Source organism: Typopeltis vanoorti, chromosome 6, assembly GCF_054136105.1.
Source record: "Typopeltis vanoorti isolate ZY-2024b chromosome 6, IOZ_Tvanoo_1.0, whole genome shotgun sequence".
NCBI classification, from domain to species: Eukaryota; Metazoa; Arthropoda; class Arachnida; order Uropygi; family Thelyphonidae; genus Typopeltis; species Typopeltis vanoorti.
This window is the reverse complement of record NC_143554.1, coordinates 76,427,928-76,450,060: the sequence shown is the minus strand read 5'-3', so window position 1 is coordinate 76,450,060 and position 22,133 is coordinate 76,427,928. Positions and strand designations below refer to the sequence as shown.

Here is a 22,133-nt window from a genome sequence, read left to right as displayed (position 1 = left end):
GGCAATAAATACAAAATGTTATATTCAATCAATGACAATCAAGGAAAAGAAAGAGTAGCCATAGTATTCAACACTAAATACGAAGCTAATTTTCTTGAATGGCAGGCAGTCTCAAGTAGAGTGATGTGGGCAAATATGACAATGGGGAACTGGACAATAAGACTTATTTGTGCCTATGGTCCCACAGAAGGTTCTACTAAGGTAGAAGTGGAGGAATTTTTTGAGGCTTTAGTGAAACTAACTGACACAATGAAAAAGGCAAAGTTGGTCCTTGTTGGGGATCTAAATTGCAGAATAGGAAATGATTGTCAGACATACAAAAATATTTTGGGAAAATTTGGAGAAAAGAGCAAAGCTAATAATAATGATAAATACCTGTTGGATTTCTGCTCGGGACATGGACTGGTTATTACTAACACCATGTTCCAACATAAAAATGTGCACAAAATAACATGGAGAGATGAGGTAAGGAATAAGAAAAGTCTCATTGACTATGTTATTGTTGATACTGATGTTTTCTCCCTGCTGCAGGACACCAGAGTATACAGAGGATTTGAAATCAGAAGTGATCACTATTTGGTCTTGAGCAGGATAAAATTAAATTTCATATTGAAAAGAAGAACATGTAAGGAAGTTTTAAAGTGAATAATAGTTGAGTAGCTCCCAGATGTGAACTGTAGACTAAAATACACAAAGGTTATTGAAAAGAAAATGAAAGAGTTTGAGAACAGGAACCAAACCTTAGAGATTCAGTGGCACGCCTTGAAGAAAACCCTGATTGATTCAGCCAGAGAGGCATGTGGTGAGGTTATCTGCAAGGATAGAAAAATCAGAACTCCATGATGGACACAGGAAGTTAAAGAGGCAGTGAAGGAAAAGAAGAAAGCATATCAAAAGTTCCTGGCAAATAAGTCAGTTTGTGCTCTTAGATAATACAAAGACAAATGTAAGAAAGCTAAACACAGTGTAAAACTAGTAAACAAAAATCATGGGAGGACTTGGGTAAGAACATAGAAAATAAATATCAAGAAGGTTGCAAAATATTCTGAAGGTTGTTGAAGAAGCTTAGAAATGGAGGAAAGAGTGCTGTAAAAGGAGTTAGAGATGATAAAGGTGACATGAAAACAGAAGAAAAAGAATCCTTGAAGTATGGAGTAATTACTTCAAAAAATTGCTAAATGAAACAAGCAGTGATAGTGTTAAATTGTGAATGAAGATATTTTGTTTTAATACTTCATTCACATTTAACATAATCCACCATGTCATAAGCAAGACTTGTAAATATTATTTGTTGTTAGTCTCTTGCTTATAATAAATTATTCATATAAATGCTTTGAATTTTGTTTGTTATTAATTAATTATTTAATCTTAGAATATGTAATAATAATGAAAAGAATCTATATAAATATGTCATTCATTTTAATTAGTTTATTCTGTAAAATTTATTATAATATAATACAATGTATTATATGAATAATAAATTTGTTATTATTCATATAATAACAAATGTATATTATATGAATTGTGATATATCTTTTTTATTTCTGTATGTAAGAGTGATTTTATGTAATTCTTCTGAATGGATTTGATTGGCTGCTGAAGGAGAAATGGAGTTTATTTTAGTTAGCTCGTGCTGAGAACGTGGGCCACTGTGTATAAACAGAGAAGCCAGCGGATATAAGCTGAACTGGTTAGAACCGGATTTTGGCGGGAAGAAGGAACGTACTTGATTGGAAAATGAAAGCAAGTAAAGGGGGAGCTTTAGAGACAAGAGAGAGAGAGACCAGTTGTGTGTAACAGAAGGGAGAGTTGATATATGCTGTAAATCGACTACAAAAGGACTGGGAATTAATAGGCATCATGAATTATTACTTCTATGGGAGTTCTGATACTACAATATTTTCTGAGTGGTTTGTGGAAGAATAGTGCAGAACCGAAGTTAATACATAGAAGAAAATAAGGAATTAGTAGATAACTGAAACCTAGTGCATCAAGACTTGTATATTTCTGTGTCTATAATTCAGTTATTATAGTGGAAAGTTTCTTTAGAATTGTGTAGCCATAAAGTAAAAGTCTACAAGAATTTCAAATGTGCCTATGCAAATTCGATGTGTAGAAGCAGTAACCCGGTAAGAGTTGTCCTTTCTGTTACCTGTGGTGTTATGTCGATTAATGGTCGGATGTTAGATGTACTAAAGTACTTTCACCTCAAAATAATAAGTCTCATGTTGTTCTGTTGAGTGTTAGCTGACTGAGAAAAATTATAGTACAGCCTGTCATAAGATTAATTATTGTAACATCTGGAAGGTTGAACTTTTAAGAACTATTTTCAACTTAATTGACTCAACATCTGATAAATGAATGTTTGATAATTTATGGATTGTAATTATTCTGAATACTTTAAACTGAGCTAATATATTTATGATGTGATTCATCCAATTGGTAAGAGTGAAATATGTCAGAGAAATACTAATGCTTTATGAATTAACAAGTGTTAACATTAGTCATGATACTCAAACCTAATTAAGAAGTTATTAATGTTTGAATGTGAATTCTTAAAATATTTTAATTAGATAACCTTTTGCAGATAGTTATACTTAAATTATATATTGTACTTTTCCACATTAAATGTTTTCTTTGGTTGAGTTAAACTTGGTGTTTGGCTGATTTTCTTTCATTGTACTGCTCATAAAATTTATTCGGACCTTTGCGGAAGCCTTAAATACTAGTAATAACCTCAGCCTGAAGATAAAGTGATAATATAAGTTTAGTTGATGATTGATTCCTCTATATTATTAAGACTAATGTAAATATAGGGTGGCGCAGTATAATATAAATTTCTTTATATTCAGATGAGCATCAATCAACAACTAACCAAGTATAACGGAAACTAAAGAGGAAAAGATAAAAATAAATAACCAATATAAATGGAACAGTTAGCTAGGTAGGATGACACAACAATAGCACAGTGGTAAAAAACACTCAACAGGCATACAGTCAGGAATACATATCCATACTTCAAATAGAAAAAGCCATCAAAAGCCTGAAATGTGGAAAGGCGGCAGTAGATGATATTCGACCAGAAATTCTCAAGTATGGAGATATAAAAGTCTTACAATGGCTTCATTGCATAGTTCAGATGGGATGGCCTGGACAGAGGGGCAAATTCCAAATGATTGAAGTAGAGCTCTCATGGTACCCATATATAAAAAGGAAAATAAAACAATGTGAGAATTACAGAGGTGTTTCTCTACTGAGTGTTCCTATTAAGATTTATTCAAGTATACTTGAGAAATGGTTGGGAAGGATTGTGGAAGGGAAGCTTGGTGAAGAACAAGCTGTATTCATGCTGAATAGAGACTGTCAGGATCAAATTTTCATGTTACGACAAATAATTGAGAAATCATGGGAATATAACAAAGATCTGTATTAAAATTTTGTAGATCTGGGAAAGGCATATGACAGGGTGCCAAGAGAAAAGCTGTTCAAAGTGCTACATATGGTGTCAATGGAGCATTATATCAAGCAATACTTAACTTAGTCTTTATTTGAGTTGTAAGTCAGCAGTTAGAATTGAAGCAAGTACAGGAAGATAGTTTAATGTTAAATCTGGTGTCAGACCTGGATGTACACTATCCCCTCTGTTATCTGTTATCTATATGGATCACAATATGAAGGAAAGCAGTATTAAACCTGATATCAAAATTGGAGGTGTTAATCTCACAAGTCCGCAAGATTCCCTGACTAAATTGAGTAACCTTTGTAATAGATTTGGTATGAAGGTCAGCAATAACAAGACAGACAATGAAAATAGGCAGAAGCACTGAAAATATCAACTGCATTTTGAATGGAGAACTTATAGAAATTGTGCCAAAGTTAGCTGAAATATATTTCAGCTAACTTAGGCACAATTTTTAGTGAAGATGGTAAATTAAATATGGAAAATAGACAACAGAATCAACAAAGCTGGTATGGTAGGAAGTCAACTAAATAAATACATATATATATGGAATAAGAAAGAAATTAGTCAAAACACTAAATTAGCTATATACAAGACAGTGTTCAAACCAATTTTAACTTATGGATCTGAGAGCTAGGTTAGAAATAAAACACTTGACCAAAGACTAGAAACCACAGATATGAAAGTTCTGAGAAAGATTAGAGGGGGGGGGGGGGGGTGAACGGATGGCATCAGTGGCAATGTCATATTAAAAACGCGGATATTAGGAAAGTACTTAATATTGTTAGCATCCAGGAATGTGTTAGCAGAGCTAATCTCAAATGGTATGGTCACTTAAACAGAATGGGAGAGGAAAGATTAGCAAAACAAGTGTTTTTTGCCAGGTTAGCAAGAAAAAGACCCAGAAGAAGACCAAGATATAGGTGGATTGATACAGTAAAAAGTGCCTTAGAAGATAGAAATATAAGATCTGATAATGTTGAAGTCTTGACAGGTAACAGATTGATTTGGAGGAAAATTGTAGATAGGAAGTTAGTAATGGTGTAAGTTTTTCATGCAGTGCTATCATATCCTATACACCTCCCATTAAGGGTACATATCAGGAATTTGATGATGATGATGATGATGAAAAAAAATTATTAATATATCAGTCTTAAATTAAAAAGAAAAGTATAAAATTCCATTCTACTTTAAATTAAACTTAAGCAAAGCATGTATTTACAAAGTTGCAAAAATTTCAATTTCTGCTGTGTGAATAGGTCAATTCACATTTTCTGATTTTAGCTTAGTTTCCACAACACAGGATTTTCAGATCACTACAAGCTATTCCCATAAAACTTCATATGAATATCAAGTCACCAGAGGTCATTCATTTTAACCATATTTAATAAATCTCTTAATAGCAAAACCAACATAGTGATAGAGTCCTTTCCTACCTCACCAAATCAAGAGGTAGGAAAAGCAACATGAAAAAGCTGGATTCTATAGTCACATACACTTGTTCCATACAGCTTATGAGTTTGATATTAAGTAATTCATAACAACACAACAAAAAAGTAAACACTTATAGCATATGTGTGTACAGAAGCCATTTAAATGGCTAAAAAGTTAAATTAAAACAGGAAATGTGAAAAATTAGTGAACATCACTGAACATTAGTTCAAAATAAATCTCCAAATATTAGTTACTAAATACTAACCACCAATGGATCATTAATATCAAGTGTGTCCCATTTAAATCCTTGAGGAAGAGAATATGGTTCTTTCCTAATTTCATCATTCAACTTATCATCTTCAATTGCTTCATTTGTTGTCACTTTCTCTTCTGTGAATTTAAAATATTCAATAAATTTAGAGAAAATAACAAATATACACCTCATATGTAAATAAGATAGTGTTGACTATAAAAAAAGATATCATAGTCATTAATGATAAAATTATCTGTAATGGTAAAGTAACTTTTCCATAAGAAATAAACCTTACAATTGCAAATCTATATATATATATATATATATATATAGTGTAGTAAGTTTTCAATACCAATAATAATACCAAAAGTTTTTCCAAGATATAATTTCTTTGTATAAACAGGAGAGGTTGGTAAAACATACTGCAAAACAAACTCCCTGTAGAACAAAATGCACTTAACTCAAATTCAAACTACAATGAATTTTCAGTTTCAGTTATAGTTATCTACTTTATTATAATGGTGTTCACTATAATGAATCAACTGTATTGCACATTAACACTGTCCTACTAATACAGTTTAATCTCAGAACTATAAGTCACGTGAAAGATGACTGCTGAAATAAGCCATTTTAAATATACATTAACATCTCACAATAGATTTAATGCATTTTATAGAGGATGGAAGAATATACAGCCAGTTAAAGAACTTCTTTAAAAAAAATAAAATAAATAAATAAGCAGACATCAGCTTCATGTCATAAATATGATGAGCAAACAGCAGCCTCTAAACCAGTAGTATCATCCAACCCCTTTTTTTTTAGGATGGGAATGATTGTTTTTTTTTTTTGGGGGGGGGGGGAACTTTCCCATCAATTTTTTGGAAAAGTGATCACATGGAACTATCTATATCAATATTATAAACTGGAATTGGGGAGGGGGAGGTCCTCTAAAGAAACAGAAAAATACATATTCTTGGAGATTAACTAGGTGTTGGCTGTTTGGAATTAAGGCTGAAGCAATTGAGATCATGAAGCCAGTATGCCTGTTTATTATGCACATTCCACAGATCAGTTTCCAGATTTGTGGAATGAAAAACAAAAAAAACCTAAATTTCCAGGAGGAAAAAACCCATCATCCCAGTATAAGAATAGCTATCCCATCCAGTATGCAAGATTTCTTGCATACTGGACCGGATTTAAACCAATTTCAGTTTTGTAAACCAAAAAAGGCAAAGATTGCAATATCCTTTGTGACTATACTTTGGAGATGCTTCTTAGATTCATTTAACAATTTTATTAGAAAATGTCATAATTCTTATTATGAAGAGAGACCTCCAGGGAGTCAGGAACTCACTGAGGGAGCCCATATTATTCGCACCAGCTGTCATACTTGCACACACACACACAACATCCAATGGCAATCAATTCCAATCATGCACCACTCTTCCAGAGAAAAATCTAGCCCTTACTCCCTTCTTGACAGCATTCATTCTCAACTTCCATGGATGCCCTCGCATCCTTTCCCCACCCTACAAAAAATGAAAAACTCCATTCACTGAAATTCTGTATCTCTTAGAGCAGGGATTCTCAACCTATGGTACACATACCACTGGTGGTATGTGTACCATAGGTTGTACCACATATTAGAAGTACCACTGCCTTACTGGTACTTCTAATATCTTGAATTAAATATAGTGGTACGCCACTGGAAAAGGTTGAGAACCAGTCTTTGAGTTATACAGAATTTCAGTAAATTAAAGAAATCTGTAACTCTCAATCATATCACCCCTCTTTCCTCCTGTTTACTAGTGTCTGCAATCTACAAATTCTCAATCTGTCTTCATAATCAGTATTCCACAATCTTGATATCATTTTTAACACTCTCTCCACTGTATCAGAATCACCATGGAAGCCAGACCTGAATGCAGTAGTTCAAATGAGGTCCTATCAAGGCCTTGAAAAGAGACAAAATGACTCCTTGTCTTCACATGTCAAGGTTCATTTCAGCATTGCAATTATTCTCTGAGTTGTATTTACAATTTTGGCTACATGACCTTTGAATTTCAAAACCTGTTTACTAAAACTCCAAGATCGCTAGCCTGATCAGTTTCTTCTAGTATAATCCTACCAATATAATACGACATTGGATATCTATTCATACCAAATTGCATGACTTTACATTTATTAACACTGAATTGACAGTCATTTCAACATGCCCACAATTCCAGCATATTTAAATTATTCTGCAAGTGCTGTATATCAGCAGCACTCCTGATTACCCTAAGCTATCTTTGCATCATCAGCAAATAGCTGTATATCAAATCCTTTTCAATATCATTAATGCACAGACTGAATAACAATGAATCAAAGATTAATCCTTCATGCACACTACTCTGAATCTCACAGATTAATCCTTCATGCACACTACTCTGAATCTTGCAGATTCATCCCCCCACACTACTTTTTTGATATCTGTCAGTCGGACATCCTCTTATCCATACCAATAGTCCAAAATCCAATCCCATATTCTTCAATTTATGCAAGTCTTCCATGCTGTATTCTGTCAAAAGCCTTAGCAAAATCCAACAGTATCATGGTGTATCTATTCTCCTTGTCCTCAGTGATAACATGTTTATAGAATGTGAGGAAGTTGCTAAAACATGACCTTCCTATAGTAAACTCACGCTGTTTGTTGCAAAGTAGAGATTCTCTGTCAACCCATTTCTGAATGTGAACCTAACCAACTTTTCCAAAATCTGCACCACCACCACCACTCCTGAGATACTGATTGGTTGACAGTTGGATACATCGGTCTCTGCACCACTGATGTGAGATGGGATTACCATACATTCTTTCCACTCTTGTGGAATCTTTTTTGTTCTGAAACTCAAATTATATAGCCTGGTCAAAAGAATAGCCAGTTCAGCTGAACACTCTTTTAGCATCCATGCTGATATCCAATAAATTCCAATTGCAGAATTCTTATTCAGTTTGTGCAACAGCTCTAGTACTTCCTCCTCATACAGTGAAGAGATAGCAGAGTTCAATGTTGCATAGCTTTTAGCAAATCAGTTGCCATTTTGCTAAAAGCTATGTTGCATAGCTTTTAGCAAAATGGCCCTTCATTAGCTGAACAATCATTGTTGCATCAGTCACCTGCATACCATCTGCATTCAGTAGAGTTATTCTTTCAAATTCATTCTTTCTTTTACTTAAAGCATAATGACAGAATTCTTTTGGGTTGTCTTTAACTTGCAGAACCAGTTTCTTTTCATACTCAGACTTAGCTTTCTGTACAACACTTGTGATGCTTCTGGCCTGATGCTCATAATTATCATAACTGACATCATCCTTATGCACACGGTATTTATTCCAAATCATTTTTTTTCTTACCAATCTCTTGCTTAATTAGATTACACATCCATTTCAGTCCTACTTTATTTATTCTTTGAACTCTAGAGACAAATTCTGATAACGCATCCTTTAAGTATTTTTTTAAACACTTCCCATCCAATAACTGACACCATGGCGTAGAACCCAACATACTCCTCTGGTGGGCATAATTCCCTGCTTTGTAGTTTAGCATGTAACCTTTTCTAAATGGAACATTCATAAACTTTTGTCACTTCCCAAGTGAGTGCTGCATGATCATTGTCACCAACCGGAGGAAGAATAATCAAGTCTTTAACTGACCCCCCCCCCCTCTGACACTATAAATCAGAACTAACACTCTTTGACCACAAGTTCCTTCTGTCACATGCTGCTTGAGGAAGATGTCTTGCAACAGCTCAATAAATTCATACAACATCATCATCATCATCATCATCATCAAATTCCTGCCATGTACCCTCAAGGGGTGTACAGGATATGACAGTACTACATGAAAAAATTACATCATTACTAACTTCCTATCTACAATTTTCCTCCAAATCAGTCTGTTACTTGTCAAGACTCCAACATCATCAGATCTTATATTTCTATCGTCTAAGGCACTTTGTACCGTATCAATCCACCTATATCTTGGTCTTCCTCTGGGTCGTTTTCCTGCCAACCTGGCATAGAACACTTGTTTTGCTAATCTTTCCTCTCCCATTCTATTTAAGTGACCATACCACCTGAGATTAGCTCTGCTAACACATTCCTGGATACTGACAATGTCGAGTTCTTTCCTAATATCCTCATTTTTAATATGATATTGCCATTGATGCCATCTGTTCACGCCTCTAATCTTTCTCAGGACTCTCATATCTGCGGTCTCTAGTCTTTGGTCAAGTGTTTTACTTCTGACCCAGCTCTCAGATCCATAAGTTAAAACTGGTTTGAACACTGTCTTGTATACAGCTAATTTAGTGTTCCAACTAATTTCTTTCTTATTCCATATGAATTTATTCAATTGACTTCCCACGATACCAGCTTTGCTGATTCTGTTGTCTATTTCTATATTTAGTTTACCATCTTCAGTAAAAATTGTGCCTAAGTAGCTGAACTGTTTTACTTGTTCCACAGGTTCTCCATTCACAACACAGTTGACATTTTCAATGATTCTGCCTATTTTCATTGTCTTTGTCTTTTTATTGCTGACCTTCATACCATATCTATTACAACAACTATTCAATTTAGTCAGAGAATCTTGCAGACTTGTAGCGGATTTATTTAGAAGTATAACATCATCCGCATAAAGCAAAGAGCTGACATTAACATCTCCAATTTTGATATCAGGTTTAATACCACATTCCTTCATAATGTGATCCATATAGATAATGAATAACAGAGGGGATAATGTACATCCTTGTCTCACACCAGATTTAACATTAAACCATCTTCCTGTACTTCCTTCAATTCTAACTGCTGACTCACAACTCAAATAAAGACTAAGTATTGCTTGATATAATGCCCCATTGACACCATATAACTGCAGTGTATTGAATAGCTTCTCTCTTGGCACCTTGTCATATGCCTTTTCCAAATCGACAAAACTTAAATATAGATCTTTGTTATATTCCCATGCTTTCTCGACTATTTGTCGTAAAGTGAAGATCTGATCCTGACAGCCTCTATTTGGCCTGAATCCAGCTTGTTCTTCACCAAGCTTTTCTTCCACAATTCTTCTCAACCGTTTCTCAAGTATACTTGCATAGATCTTGCCAGGAACACTCAGTAGGGAAATACCTCTGTAATTCTCACATTCAGTTTTATTTCCCTTTTTATATATGGGTACTATGAGAGCTCTACTCCAATCATCGGGAATTCGTCCCTCTGTCCAGGCTTTCTGAACTATGCAGTGCAGCCACTGTAAGACTCTTATACCACCATACTTCAGCATTTCTGGTCGAATATCATCTACTCCTGCTGCCTTTCCACATTTCAAGCCTTTGATGGCTTTTTCTACTTCATGTATGGATATGTATTCCTGACAGCATGCCTGGTCAGTGTTTTTTATCACTGTGCTGTCATCACTGCTTGTTTCATTTAGCAGTTTTTCAAAGTAATTACTCCATACTTCAAGGATATCTTTTTCTCCTGTTTTCATTTCACCTTTATCATCTCTAATTCCTTTTACAGCACTCTTTCCTCCATTCCTAAGCTTCTTCAACAACCCCCAGAATATTTTGCCACCTTCTTGATATTTATTTTCTATATTCTTGCCAAAGTCCTCCCATGACTTTTGTTTAGCTAGTTTTACACACTGTTTAGCTTTCTTACATTTGTCTCTGTATTCTGTAAGAGTAAAAGCTGACTTATTTGCCAGGAACTTTTGATATGCTTTCTTCTTTTCCTTCACTGCCTCTTTAACTTCCTGTGTCCACCAGGGAGTTCTGATTTTTTTATTCTTGCACACAACCTCACCGCATGCCTCTCTGGCAGAATCAATCAATGTTTCCTTCAGAGTTTGCCACTGAATCTCCAAGGTTTGATTCCTGTTCTCAAACTCTTTCATTTTCTTTTCAATAATATTTCTGTATTTTAGTCTACAGTTCACATCTGAGAGCTGCTCAACTTTTATTCGCTTTAAAACTTTCTTACATGTTATTCTTTTCAATATGAAATTCAATTTTATCCTGCTCAAGACTAAAAAGTGATCACTTCCAATTTCAAATACTCTGTACACTCTGGTGTCCTGCACCAGGGAGAAAACATCACTATCAACAATAACATAGTCAATGAGACTTTTCTTATTCCTAGCCTCTTCTCTCCAAGTGAATTTGTGCACATTTTTATGTTGGAACATGGTGTTAGTAATAACCAGTCCATGTCCTGAGCAGAAATCCAACAGATATTTGCCATTATTATTAGCTTTGCTCTTTTCTCCAAATTTTCCCAAAATATTTTTGTATGTCTCGCAGTCATTTCCTACTCTGCTATTTAGATCCCCAACAAGGACCAACTTTGCCTTTTGCATTGTGTCAGTTGCTTTTTCTAAAGCCTCAAAAAATTCTTCCACTTCTACCTTAGTAGAACCTTTTCTGGGACCATAGGCACAAATAAGTCTCATTGTCCAGTTCCCCATTCTCATATTTGCCCAGATTACTCTACTTGAGACTGACTGCCATTCAAGAAGATTAGCCTCGTATTTTGTGTTGAATACTATGGCTACTCCTTCTTTTCCTTGATTGTCATTGCCTGAATATAACATTTTGTATTTATTGCTCAGAAAGATCTCACCAGTTTTGGTCTTTTTTGTTTCAGTCACCCCTATTATGTCGATCTGGTACTTATCTAATTCCTCAGCTAGCTCCATTTCTTTGCCATTCAGGCTTCTTACGTTGATAGTACCGATCTTTAACTCTGGTGATATTGAGTTGGGGTTTGTTTTCAGATTTGTTCCAGTAGCTGACTTTTCGCTGTTCGCCCTGGTTCCCTGGCGAAAACAACGGGGGCCTTGTTTAACCGGGCGACGCCCCAGCCGGCATGAAATTTTGTCATGTTGTACCATCATTTTTTATTTTGGTTTAACCAATAAGAATACAATTTGGTCGGCTAAATCCCAAATTGCCAGCCCATCCTCGTTCGTTCAGTATCAAAGTAGATACCCAACAGGGTGCACCACGAGAAGGTGAGGATTGGACATTAGGTCAGAAGCCCTGGTCGGTTCTCCGCATTCCTTTAAAGGCTATGTGGAGGTCTCCTCTCAGTTATACAGCTTTGACCCTTAAGCACCCCTTCATACAACAGTTCATAAATTCAATTATAAGCTACGAAGAAATGCCTCTCACTACAGCACACTCATAGGGGGACTATAGATATAGTCTATTGCAGTAAGATTATCATTCATATGATAAAATATTCTTAATTTCTAGTTTTAATGAGACAGTCTGCCCATATTTAGTTTATTATTGACATTAAGGTAATACAACATTTAGAAATCTAAACATTAATGGTGAATTTTCATTTATATAATTTATACTCTTCTAGTTCTTTGTTATGTATTCCATTATTGTTTGCATTCATACTTATTCATGTCATTTTATGTGCTTTATTTATGGTTCTATTTCCAGCAATTTATTTTATTCTGTTTCTTGCAATTTCTTTTATTTCTCACGATTTCCTTTGTTTTGTTTCCCCACAATTTCCTTTTTTCTGTTTCTTGCAATTTCTTTTGTTCTATTTCTTACCATTTCTTTTATTTTATACAATTTTCCTTTGTGTTCTGTCATCAATGCATGATTTCCTGTGATTTCCTTTGTCCACTGATTGCGATATTATTTGTTATGAAATTTAAAATTTAAAATAACATTGTTCTATAACATTTATGCTAAGATTTTTTCCATAGTTCATTATAACACATTGTTTCATTATAATAGTGTTCACAATATGCAATATGCAAGAAAAGTGAATCTATCTTATTTACCATTTAATGTGACTGTTCAATTTAAATTGTTTAATGTCTGACTGTTCAATTTTATTATAATTGAAAAAGGTTATCCACAAATGCATTTCAGCAAGGCAATAAGAAATAACTAAAACAGAAGTAACAAGCAATTTGTTTGGGCCATGCATGTGTTGGTGGAAAGTGGTTTGTCACATAAAATTGATATCATCATCATCAAATTCCTGCCATGTACCCTCAAGGGGTGTACAGGATAGGATAGTACTACATGAAAAATTTACATCATTACTAACTTCCTATCTACAATTTTCCTCCAAATCAGTCTGTTACTTGTCAAGACTCCAACATTATCAGATCTTTTATTTCTATCATCAAAGACACTTTGTACCATATCAATCCATCTATATCTTGGTCTTCCTCTGGGTTGTTTTCCTGCCAACCTGACAGAGAACACTTGTTTTGCTAATCTTTCCTTGCCCATTCTGTTTAACTGACCAGACTACATGAGATTAGCTCTGCTAACTCATTCCTGGATGCTGACAATGTCAGGTTTTTTCCTAATATACTCATTTTTAATATGATATTGCCATTGACTCCATCTGTTCACACTCTAATCTTTCTCAGGACTCTCATATCTGCAGTCTCTAGTCTTCGGTCAAGTGTTTTACTTCTGACCCAGCTCTCAGATCCATAAGTTAAAACTGCTTTGAACACTGTCTTGTATACAGCTAATTTAGTGTTCCGACTAATTTCTCTCTTATTCCATATGAAATTATTTAACTGACTTCCTACCATACCATCATCATCAAATTCCTGCCATGTACCTTCAAGGGGTGTACAGGATATGATAGTACTACATGAAAAAGAATTACATCATTATTAATTTCTTATCTACAATTTTCCTCCAAATCAGTCTGTTACTTGTCAAGACTCCAACATTATCAGATCTTATATTTCTATCGTCTAAGGAACTTTGTACCGTATCAATCCACCTATATCTTGGTCTTCCTCTGGGTCGTTTTCCTGCCAACCTGGCAGAGAATACTTGTTTTGCTAATCTTTCCTCGCCCATTCTGTTTAAGTGACCATACCACCTGTGATTAGCTCTGCTCACACATTCCTAGATGCTGACAATGTCAAGTTCTTTCCTAATATCCTCATTTTTAATATGATATTGCCATTGATGCCATCTGTTCACGCCTATAATCTTTCTCAGGACTCTCATATCTGTGGTCTCTAGTCTTTGGTCAAATGTTTTACTTCTGACCCAGCTCTCAGATCCATAAGTTAAAACTGGCTTTAACACTGTCTTGTATACAGCTAATTTAGTGTTCTGACTAATTTCTCTCTTATTCCATATGAATTTATTCAATTGACTTCCCACCATACCAGCTTTGCTGATTCTGTTGTCTATTTCTATATTTAATTTACCATCTTCAGTAAAAATCGTGCCTAAATAGCTGAAATGTTTTACTTGTTCCACAGGTTCTCCATTCACAACACAGTTGACATTTTAAATGATTCTGCCTATTTTCACTGTCTTTGTCTTTTTAATGCCGACCTTCATACCATATCTATTACAACAGCTATTCAATTTAGTTAGAGAATCTTGCAAACTTGTAGCAGATTTATTTAGAAGTATAACATCATCCGCATAAAGCAAAGAGCTGACATTAACATCTCCAATTTTGATATCATGCTTAATACCACTTTCCTTCATAATGTGATCCATATAGATAATGAATAACAGAGGGGATAATGTACATCCTTGTCTCACACCAGATTTAATATTAAACCATCTTCCTGTACTTCCTTCAATTCTAACTGCTGACTTTCAACTCAAATAAAGACTAAGTATTGCTTGATATAATGCCCCATTCACACCATATAGCTGCAGCGTACTGAATAGCTTCTCTCTTGGCACCTTGTCATATGCCTTTTCCAGATCAACAAAACTAAAATACAGATCTTTGTTATATTCCCATGCTTTCTCGACTATTTGTCGTAAAGTGAAGATCTGATCCTGACAGCCTCTATTTGGCCTGAATCCAGCTTGTTCTTCACCAAGCTTTTCTTCCACAATTCTTCTCAACCGTTTCTCAAGTACACTTGCATAGATCTTGCCAGGAACACTCAGTAGGGAAATACCTCTGTAATTCTCACATGCAGTTTTATTTCCCTTTTTATATATGGGTACTATCAGAGCTCTACTCCAATCATCGGTAATTCGACCCTCTGTCCAGGCTTTCTGAATTATGCAGTGCAGCCACTGTAAGACTCTTATACCACCATACTTCAGCATTTCTGGTCGAATATCATCTACTCCTGCTGCCTTTCCGCATTTCAAGCCTTTGATGGCTTTTTCTACTTCAAGTATGGATATGTATTCCTGACTGCATGCCTGGTCAGTATTTTTTACCACTGTGCTGTCATCACTGCTTGTTTCATTTAGCAGTTTTTCAAAGTAATTACTCCATACTTCGAGGATATCTTTTTCTCCTGTTTTCATGTCACCTTTATCATCTCTAATTCCTTTTACAGCAATCTTTCCTCCATTCTTAAGCTTTTTCGACAACCTCCAGAATATTTTGCAACCTTCTTGATATTTATTTTCTATATTTTTGCCAAAGTACTCCCATGACTTTTGTTTAGCTAGTTTTACAGTGTTTAGCATCCTTGCATTTGTCTCTATATTCTCTAAGAGCACAAGCTGACTTATTTGACAGGAACTTTTGGTATGCTTTCTTCTTTTCCTTCACTGCCTCTTTAACTTCCTGTGTCCACCAGGGAGTTCTGATTTTTTTTATCCTTACAGATAACCTAACCAATGCCTCTCTGGCAAAATCAATCAATGTTTTCTTCAGAGTTTGCCACTGAATCTCCAAGGTTTGATTCCTGTTCTCAAACTCTTTCATTTTTTCTTCAATAATCTTTGTGTATTTTATTCTACAGTTCACATCTGAGAGCTGCTCAACTTTTTATTCGCTTTAAAACTTTCTTACATGTTATTCTTTTCAATATGAAATTCAATTTTATCCTGCTCAAGACTAAATAGTGATCACTTCCAATTTCAAATCCTCTGTACACTTTGGTGTCCTGCACCAGGGAGAAAATATCACTATCAACAATAACATAGTCAATGAGACTTTTCTTATTCCTAGCCTCTTCTCTCCATGTGAATTTGTGCACATTTTTATATTGGAACATGGTGTTAGTAATAACCAGTCCATGTCCTGAGCAGAAATCCAACAGACATTATTATTAGCTTTGCTCTTTTCTCCAAATTTTCCCAAAATATTTTTGTATGTCTGACAATCATTTCCTATGCTGCTATTTAGATCCCCAACAAGGACCAACTTTTCATTTTTCATTGTGTCAGTTGCTTTTTCTAAAGCCTCAAAAAATTCCTCCACTTCTACCTTAGTAGAACCTTCTGTGGGACCATAGGCACAAATAGGTTTCATTGTCCAGTTCCCCATTCTCATGTTTGCCCACATTACTCTACTTGAGACTGCCTGCCATTCAAGAAGATTAGCCTCGTATTTTGTGTTGAATACTATGGCTACTCCTTTTCCTTGACTGTCATTGCCTGAATATAACATTTTGTATTTATTGCTCAGAAAGATCTCACCAGTTTTGGTCTTTTTTGTTTCAGTCACCCCTATTATGTCGATCTGGTACTTATCTAATTCCTCAGCTAGCTCCATTTCTTTGCCATTCAGGCTTCTTACGTTGATAGTATCGATCTTTAACTCTGGTGATGTTGAGTTGGGGTTTATTTTCAGGTTTGTTCCAGTAGCTGACTTTTTGCTGTTCGCCCTGGTTCCCTGACGAAAACAACGGGGGCCTTGTCTAACCGGGCGACGCCCTAGCCGGCATGAAATTTTGTCATGTTGTACCATCATTCTATATTTTGGTTTAACCAATAAGAATACAATTTGGTCGGCTTAATCCCAAATTGCCAGCCCATCCTCGTCCGTTCAGTATCCAAGTAGATACCCAACAGGGTGCACCACGAGAAGGTGAGGATTGGACATTAGGTCAGAAGCCCTGGTCGGTTCTCCGCATTCCTTTAAAGGCTGTGGAGGTCACCTCTCGGTTATACAGCTTTGACCCTTAAGCACCCCTACCATACCAGCCTTGTTGATTCTGTTGTCTATTTCCATATTTAATTTACATTCTTCACTAAAAATAATGCCTAAGTAGCTGAAATGTTTTACTTGTTCTATAGGTTCTCCGTTCACAATGCAGTTGACATTTTCAGTGATTCTGCCTATTTTCATTGTCTTTGTGTTTTTATTGCTGACTTTCATACCAAATCTCTTACAACATTTATTCAATTTAGTCAGGCAATCTTGCAGACTTGTAGCAGATTTATTTAGAAGTATAACATCGTCCGCATAATGCAAAGAGTGGCATTAATATCTCTAATTTTGATATCATGTTTAATACCACTTTCCTTCATAATGTGATTTATATAGATAATGAATAACAGAGTGGATAATGTACATCCTTGTCTCAGACCAGATTTAACATTAAACCATCTTCTTGTACTTCCTTCAATTCTAACTGCTGACTTACAACTCAAATAAAGACTAAATATTGCTTGATATAATGCCCCAATGACACCATATAACTGTAGCATATTGAATAGCTTCTCTCTTGGCACCTTGTCATATGCCTTTTCCAGATCAACAAAACTTAAATACAGATCTTTGTTATATTCCCATGATTTCTCAACTATTTGTCGTAAAGTGAAGATATGATCCTGATAGCCTCTATTTGGCCTGAATCTAGCCATTTCTTTGCCAAGCTTTTCTTCCATAATTCTTCTCAACCGTTTCTCAAGTATACTTGCATAAATCTTACCAGGAACACTCAGTAGAGAAATATATCTATAATTCTCTCCTTCAGTATTATTTCCCTTTTTATATATGGGTACTATCAGAGCTCTACTCCAATCATCGGGAATTCGTCCCTCTGTCCAGGCTTTCTGAACTACGCAGTGCAGCCACTGTAAGACTCTTATACCACCATACTTCAGCATTTCTGGTCGAATATCATCTACTCCTGCTGCCTTTCCACATTTAAAGCCTTTGATGGCTTTTTCTACTTCAAGTATGGATATGTATTCCTGACTGTATACTACCTGTTTTGTGTTTTTTTACCACTCTGCTATTACTGCTTGCTTCATTTAGCAATTTTTCAAAGTAATTACTCCATACTTCAAGGATATCTTTTTCTCCTGTTTTCATGTCACCTTTATCATCTCTAACTCCTTTTACAGCACTCTTTCCTCCATTTCTAAGCTTCTTCAACAACCTCCAGAATATTTTGCAACCTTCTTGATATTTATTTTCTATGTTCTTACCCAAGTCCTCCCATGACTTTTGTTTACTAGTTTTACACTGTGTTTAGCTTTCTTACATTTGTCTTTGTATTATCTAAGAGCACAAACTGACTTATTTGCCAGGAACTTTTCATATGCTTTCTTCTTTTCCTTCACTGCCTCTTTAACTTCCTGTGTCCATCATGGAGTTCTGATTTTTCTATCCTTGTAGATAACCTCACCACATGCCTCTCTGGCTGAATCAATCAGGGTTTTATTCAAGGCTTGCCACTGAATCCCTAAGGTTTGGTTCCTGTTCTCAAACTCTTTCATTTTTTCTTCAATAACCTTTGTGTATTTTAGTCTACAGTTCACATCTGGGAGCTACTCAACTATTATTCACTTTAAAACTTCCTTACATGTTCTTCTTTTCAATATGAAATTTAATTTTATCCTGCTCAAGACCAAATAGTAATCACTTCCAATTTTAAATCCTTTGTACACTCTGGTGTCCTGCACCAGGGAGAAAACATAAGTATCAACAATAACATAGTCAATGAGACTTTTCATATTCCTTACCTCTTTTCTCCATGTTATTTTGTGCGCATTTTTACATTGGAACATGGTGTTAGTAATAACCAGTCCATGTCCTGAGCAGAAATCCAACAGACATTATTATTAGCTTTGCTCTTTTCTCCAAATTTTCCCAAAATATTTTTGTATATCTGACAATCATTTCCTACTCTGCTATTTAGATCCCCAACAAGGACCAACTTTGCCTTTTGCATTGTGTCAGTTGGTTTCACTAAAGCCTCAAAAAATTCCTCCACTTCTACCTTAGTAGAACCTTCTGTGGGACCATAGGCACAAATAAATCTCATTGTCCAGTTCCCCATTCTCATATTTGTCCACATCACTTTACTTGAGACTGCCTGCCATTCAAGAAAATTAGCTTCGTATTTAGTGTTGAATACTATGGCTACTCCTTCTTTTCCTTGATTGTCATTGATTGAATATAACATTTTGTATTTATTGCCCAAAAGATTTCACCAGTTTTTGTGTTTTTTGTTTCAGTCACCCCTATTATGTCGATCTGGTACTTATCTAATTCCTCAGCTAGCTCCATTTCTTTGCCATTCAGGCTTCTTATGTTGATAGTACCGATCTTTAACTCTGGTGATGTTGAGGGGTGTGTTTTCAGATTTGTTCCAGTAGTTTACTTTTCGCTGTTCGCCCTGGTTCCGTGGCGAAAACAACAGGGCCCATGTTTAACCAGGCAATGCCTGGTTAATATGGGCCACGTTGCCGGCATGAAAAATGCTTTTTTCATGTTTTTCATGAAAAACGGGTTTTTCATGCCTGCATGAAATTTTGTCACGTTGTACCATCCTTTTGTATTTTGGTTTACACCAATAAGAAAAAATTTGGTTGGCTAAATCCCAAATTGCCAGCCAATTCTCGTTCGTTCGTTATATAGATATTTGAATGCAATATCAGGCATATGAAGAAATTATTTATTGGTATGAGACCTAATACAGAGAGAGAAACTAGATCATAATGGAAGGAATGGCGAGAATCTTTGTGTAAGTATGAATAAGATATACGACAGTTATTGATAAGTGTTATGATATGTGCTTAATCATGCAGGTGATTATTATGAAAGGATGACTCCTTTCCTTTAGTGTCACACAGTGATCAGCATTCATTTTAGACAAATTATGGACTCTACAACTGTGTTATAAATAACTATTTTTATTTGCTGACTTTTAGATCTTCATATTAAGGTCATCGTCTGGAGTGTGTGTGTGTGTGTGTGTGTGTGTGTGTGTGTGTGTGTGTGTGTGTGTGTGTGTGTGTGTGTGTGCGTGTGTGTGTGTGTGTGTGTGTGTGTGTGTGTGTGTGTGTGTGTGTGTGTGTGTATAAAATGAATGAAAGGATGCCTGTGTGCTTGTCTGGTTCAGACTTATTTTATGTAACGATGTTTGCATAAGCAAGGCATTAGATACAAATAAGGATCTGCAAGTGGTGTCACTGAGTCATGCAGACTACAGAAATTAATATACAAAAATGCCTGGAGGTAATACCAGGAGTATCATAAATAAAAGGATGGAGTTGCCGATAATATAAATGTTTTGAGTCGTTTTTCAGTCTGGTTAGCTGAGTGGCTAACATACCCACTCCTCCATCTAATAGGGTGCAGGTTGGAATCCTGCTGTGGGCATGGATATTTGTGATTGTCTTTAGGTGGGAGATGAATTTCATCATCCAGTGTGAGACCACCATTCTGCTTATTGGAGGCATGAAGTGGCTTGAAAAAGTTCCATGTTTGGTCTCTAGAGCAGGGTTTCCAGATTATGTAGAAATAAATTTTAAAAAATTAAAAAAATTATATAAAATTGACAAAAATGGGGGGGGGGGATCCTTAGCCTACCCATGGTACAAATGTACCATAAGTCTACTAATAACCTTTCATGGGTGGGAACAACATAAAAAAAAAAAAAGTTAAGGTAGATGATATCAGTATATGGAATGTATATTTTATGATTGCATCCATTCCAAGACCAATCAATATGACAGTCCTGCATGACATTTCAAACAAGACATGTTAAAGACATAAATTCTAAAGGAAATTAAATATCATCATATAACCTCAAATACAACTGCCTCAGTAAATGTGGACATGATCAGCACTTGCCAAAGTAAACTCATAGTGACCAAGAATTGTTTGCTACAGTAGATAGTTTGCTATAGTGAATTTCATTTAGAATAACATTGTACTTATGAGGCTTTGGTTGGGATCTCTAAGTAGTTTGTATTTTGTAACTGGTTCATATAATACAGTGAGTCACTGAAAAAGAATCATTTAGTATATAGTATAGCTCATCTATGTTGATTGTTCATTCAATACAGACAAGAAGGTTGCAAGTTATCCAAATAGTGAGAGAACAGAACCAGAATTAGAAAGTTTTCTAAACCTGTAAGACTATTTTCAGTCAGAGAGAGTTCTGGGGAAAAAAAAAAAGCTACATGATGTGTTGTCCATTTAACTCAGTACATGAAAAATTTCATAGATAAAGTTCTCAGTGATTCTGAAAACTTCATAACTCAAATTATACATGGAAACAACTACATTTTTTAAAGTACCTTTTTTCTTTATCATTCCACACATGAAAGGTTGCAAAACCCATAACACTAGTCAGAGCAAAGAAATTACTGTCATGTCAGAGCAAAGAAATTACTTTATTTCTAATTAACTATATAGTTTGGGAAGATTAAACTAACCTTCCTAGGTAATTAGGCAATGACATGTGAGGAAGAAGGAAGAGAGAGAGAGTAGTGATTATTTAGATCGGGATTGAATTTGTCCAGTGTGAAACCACCAACTTGCTTATTGGGAGCAAAAGGTGGCTTGAAAATGTTCTGTATTTGATCTGTAGAGCATGGCTTCTGGGATCATCTAATCATCACAGATCTAAGGATTAGATCTTTCATGATCTAATCCTTAGATAATGAAAGATTTGTAAATCTACATGATAGATTTACAAATCTTTCATGAAAGAGGAGATTCACATTATATTAAAAAATAAAAAAAAATTTAAAAAAAGATCCCCCCCCCAAGATTTAATAATATTATTTTCTATGAATATATTAAGGTGAGGGCATCATGTGGGTATGCTATTTTTGGGCCAAGTACAACTCTAGTACTTCCTATGATAATGAGGTATGTTCTTTAATTCTGACAAGAAATCTTATCACTATGTGTAGACTACAAAGTTAATTGTCCATCGTAATTCCCCCTTTGGCCAGTAGCACTATGGTTTAGACACAT

General features: G+C 35.2%; 1 protein-coding gene across 1 annotated transcript in view; it reads right to left on the bottom strand.

Annotated features, from left to right (window-relative positions):
• Positions 1-22,133, bottom strand: part of Nmt (N-myristoyl transferase) — a 182,924-nt gene that overhangs the window by 127,438 nt on the left and 33,353 nt on the right. The window contains exon 4 of the mRNA XM_090393987.1: positions 5,160-5,284. Within this exon, the coding sequence (XP_090250113.1) occupies positions 5,160-5,284 (125 nt within the window). The remainder of the gene's footprint in view (positions 1-5,159; positions 5,285-22,133) is intronic.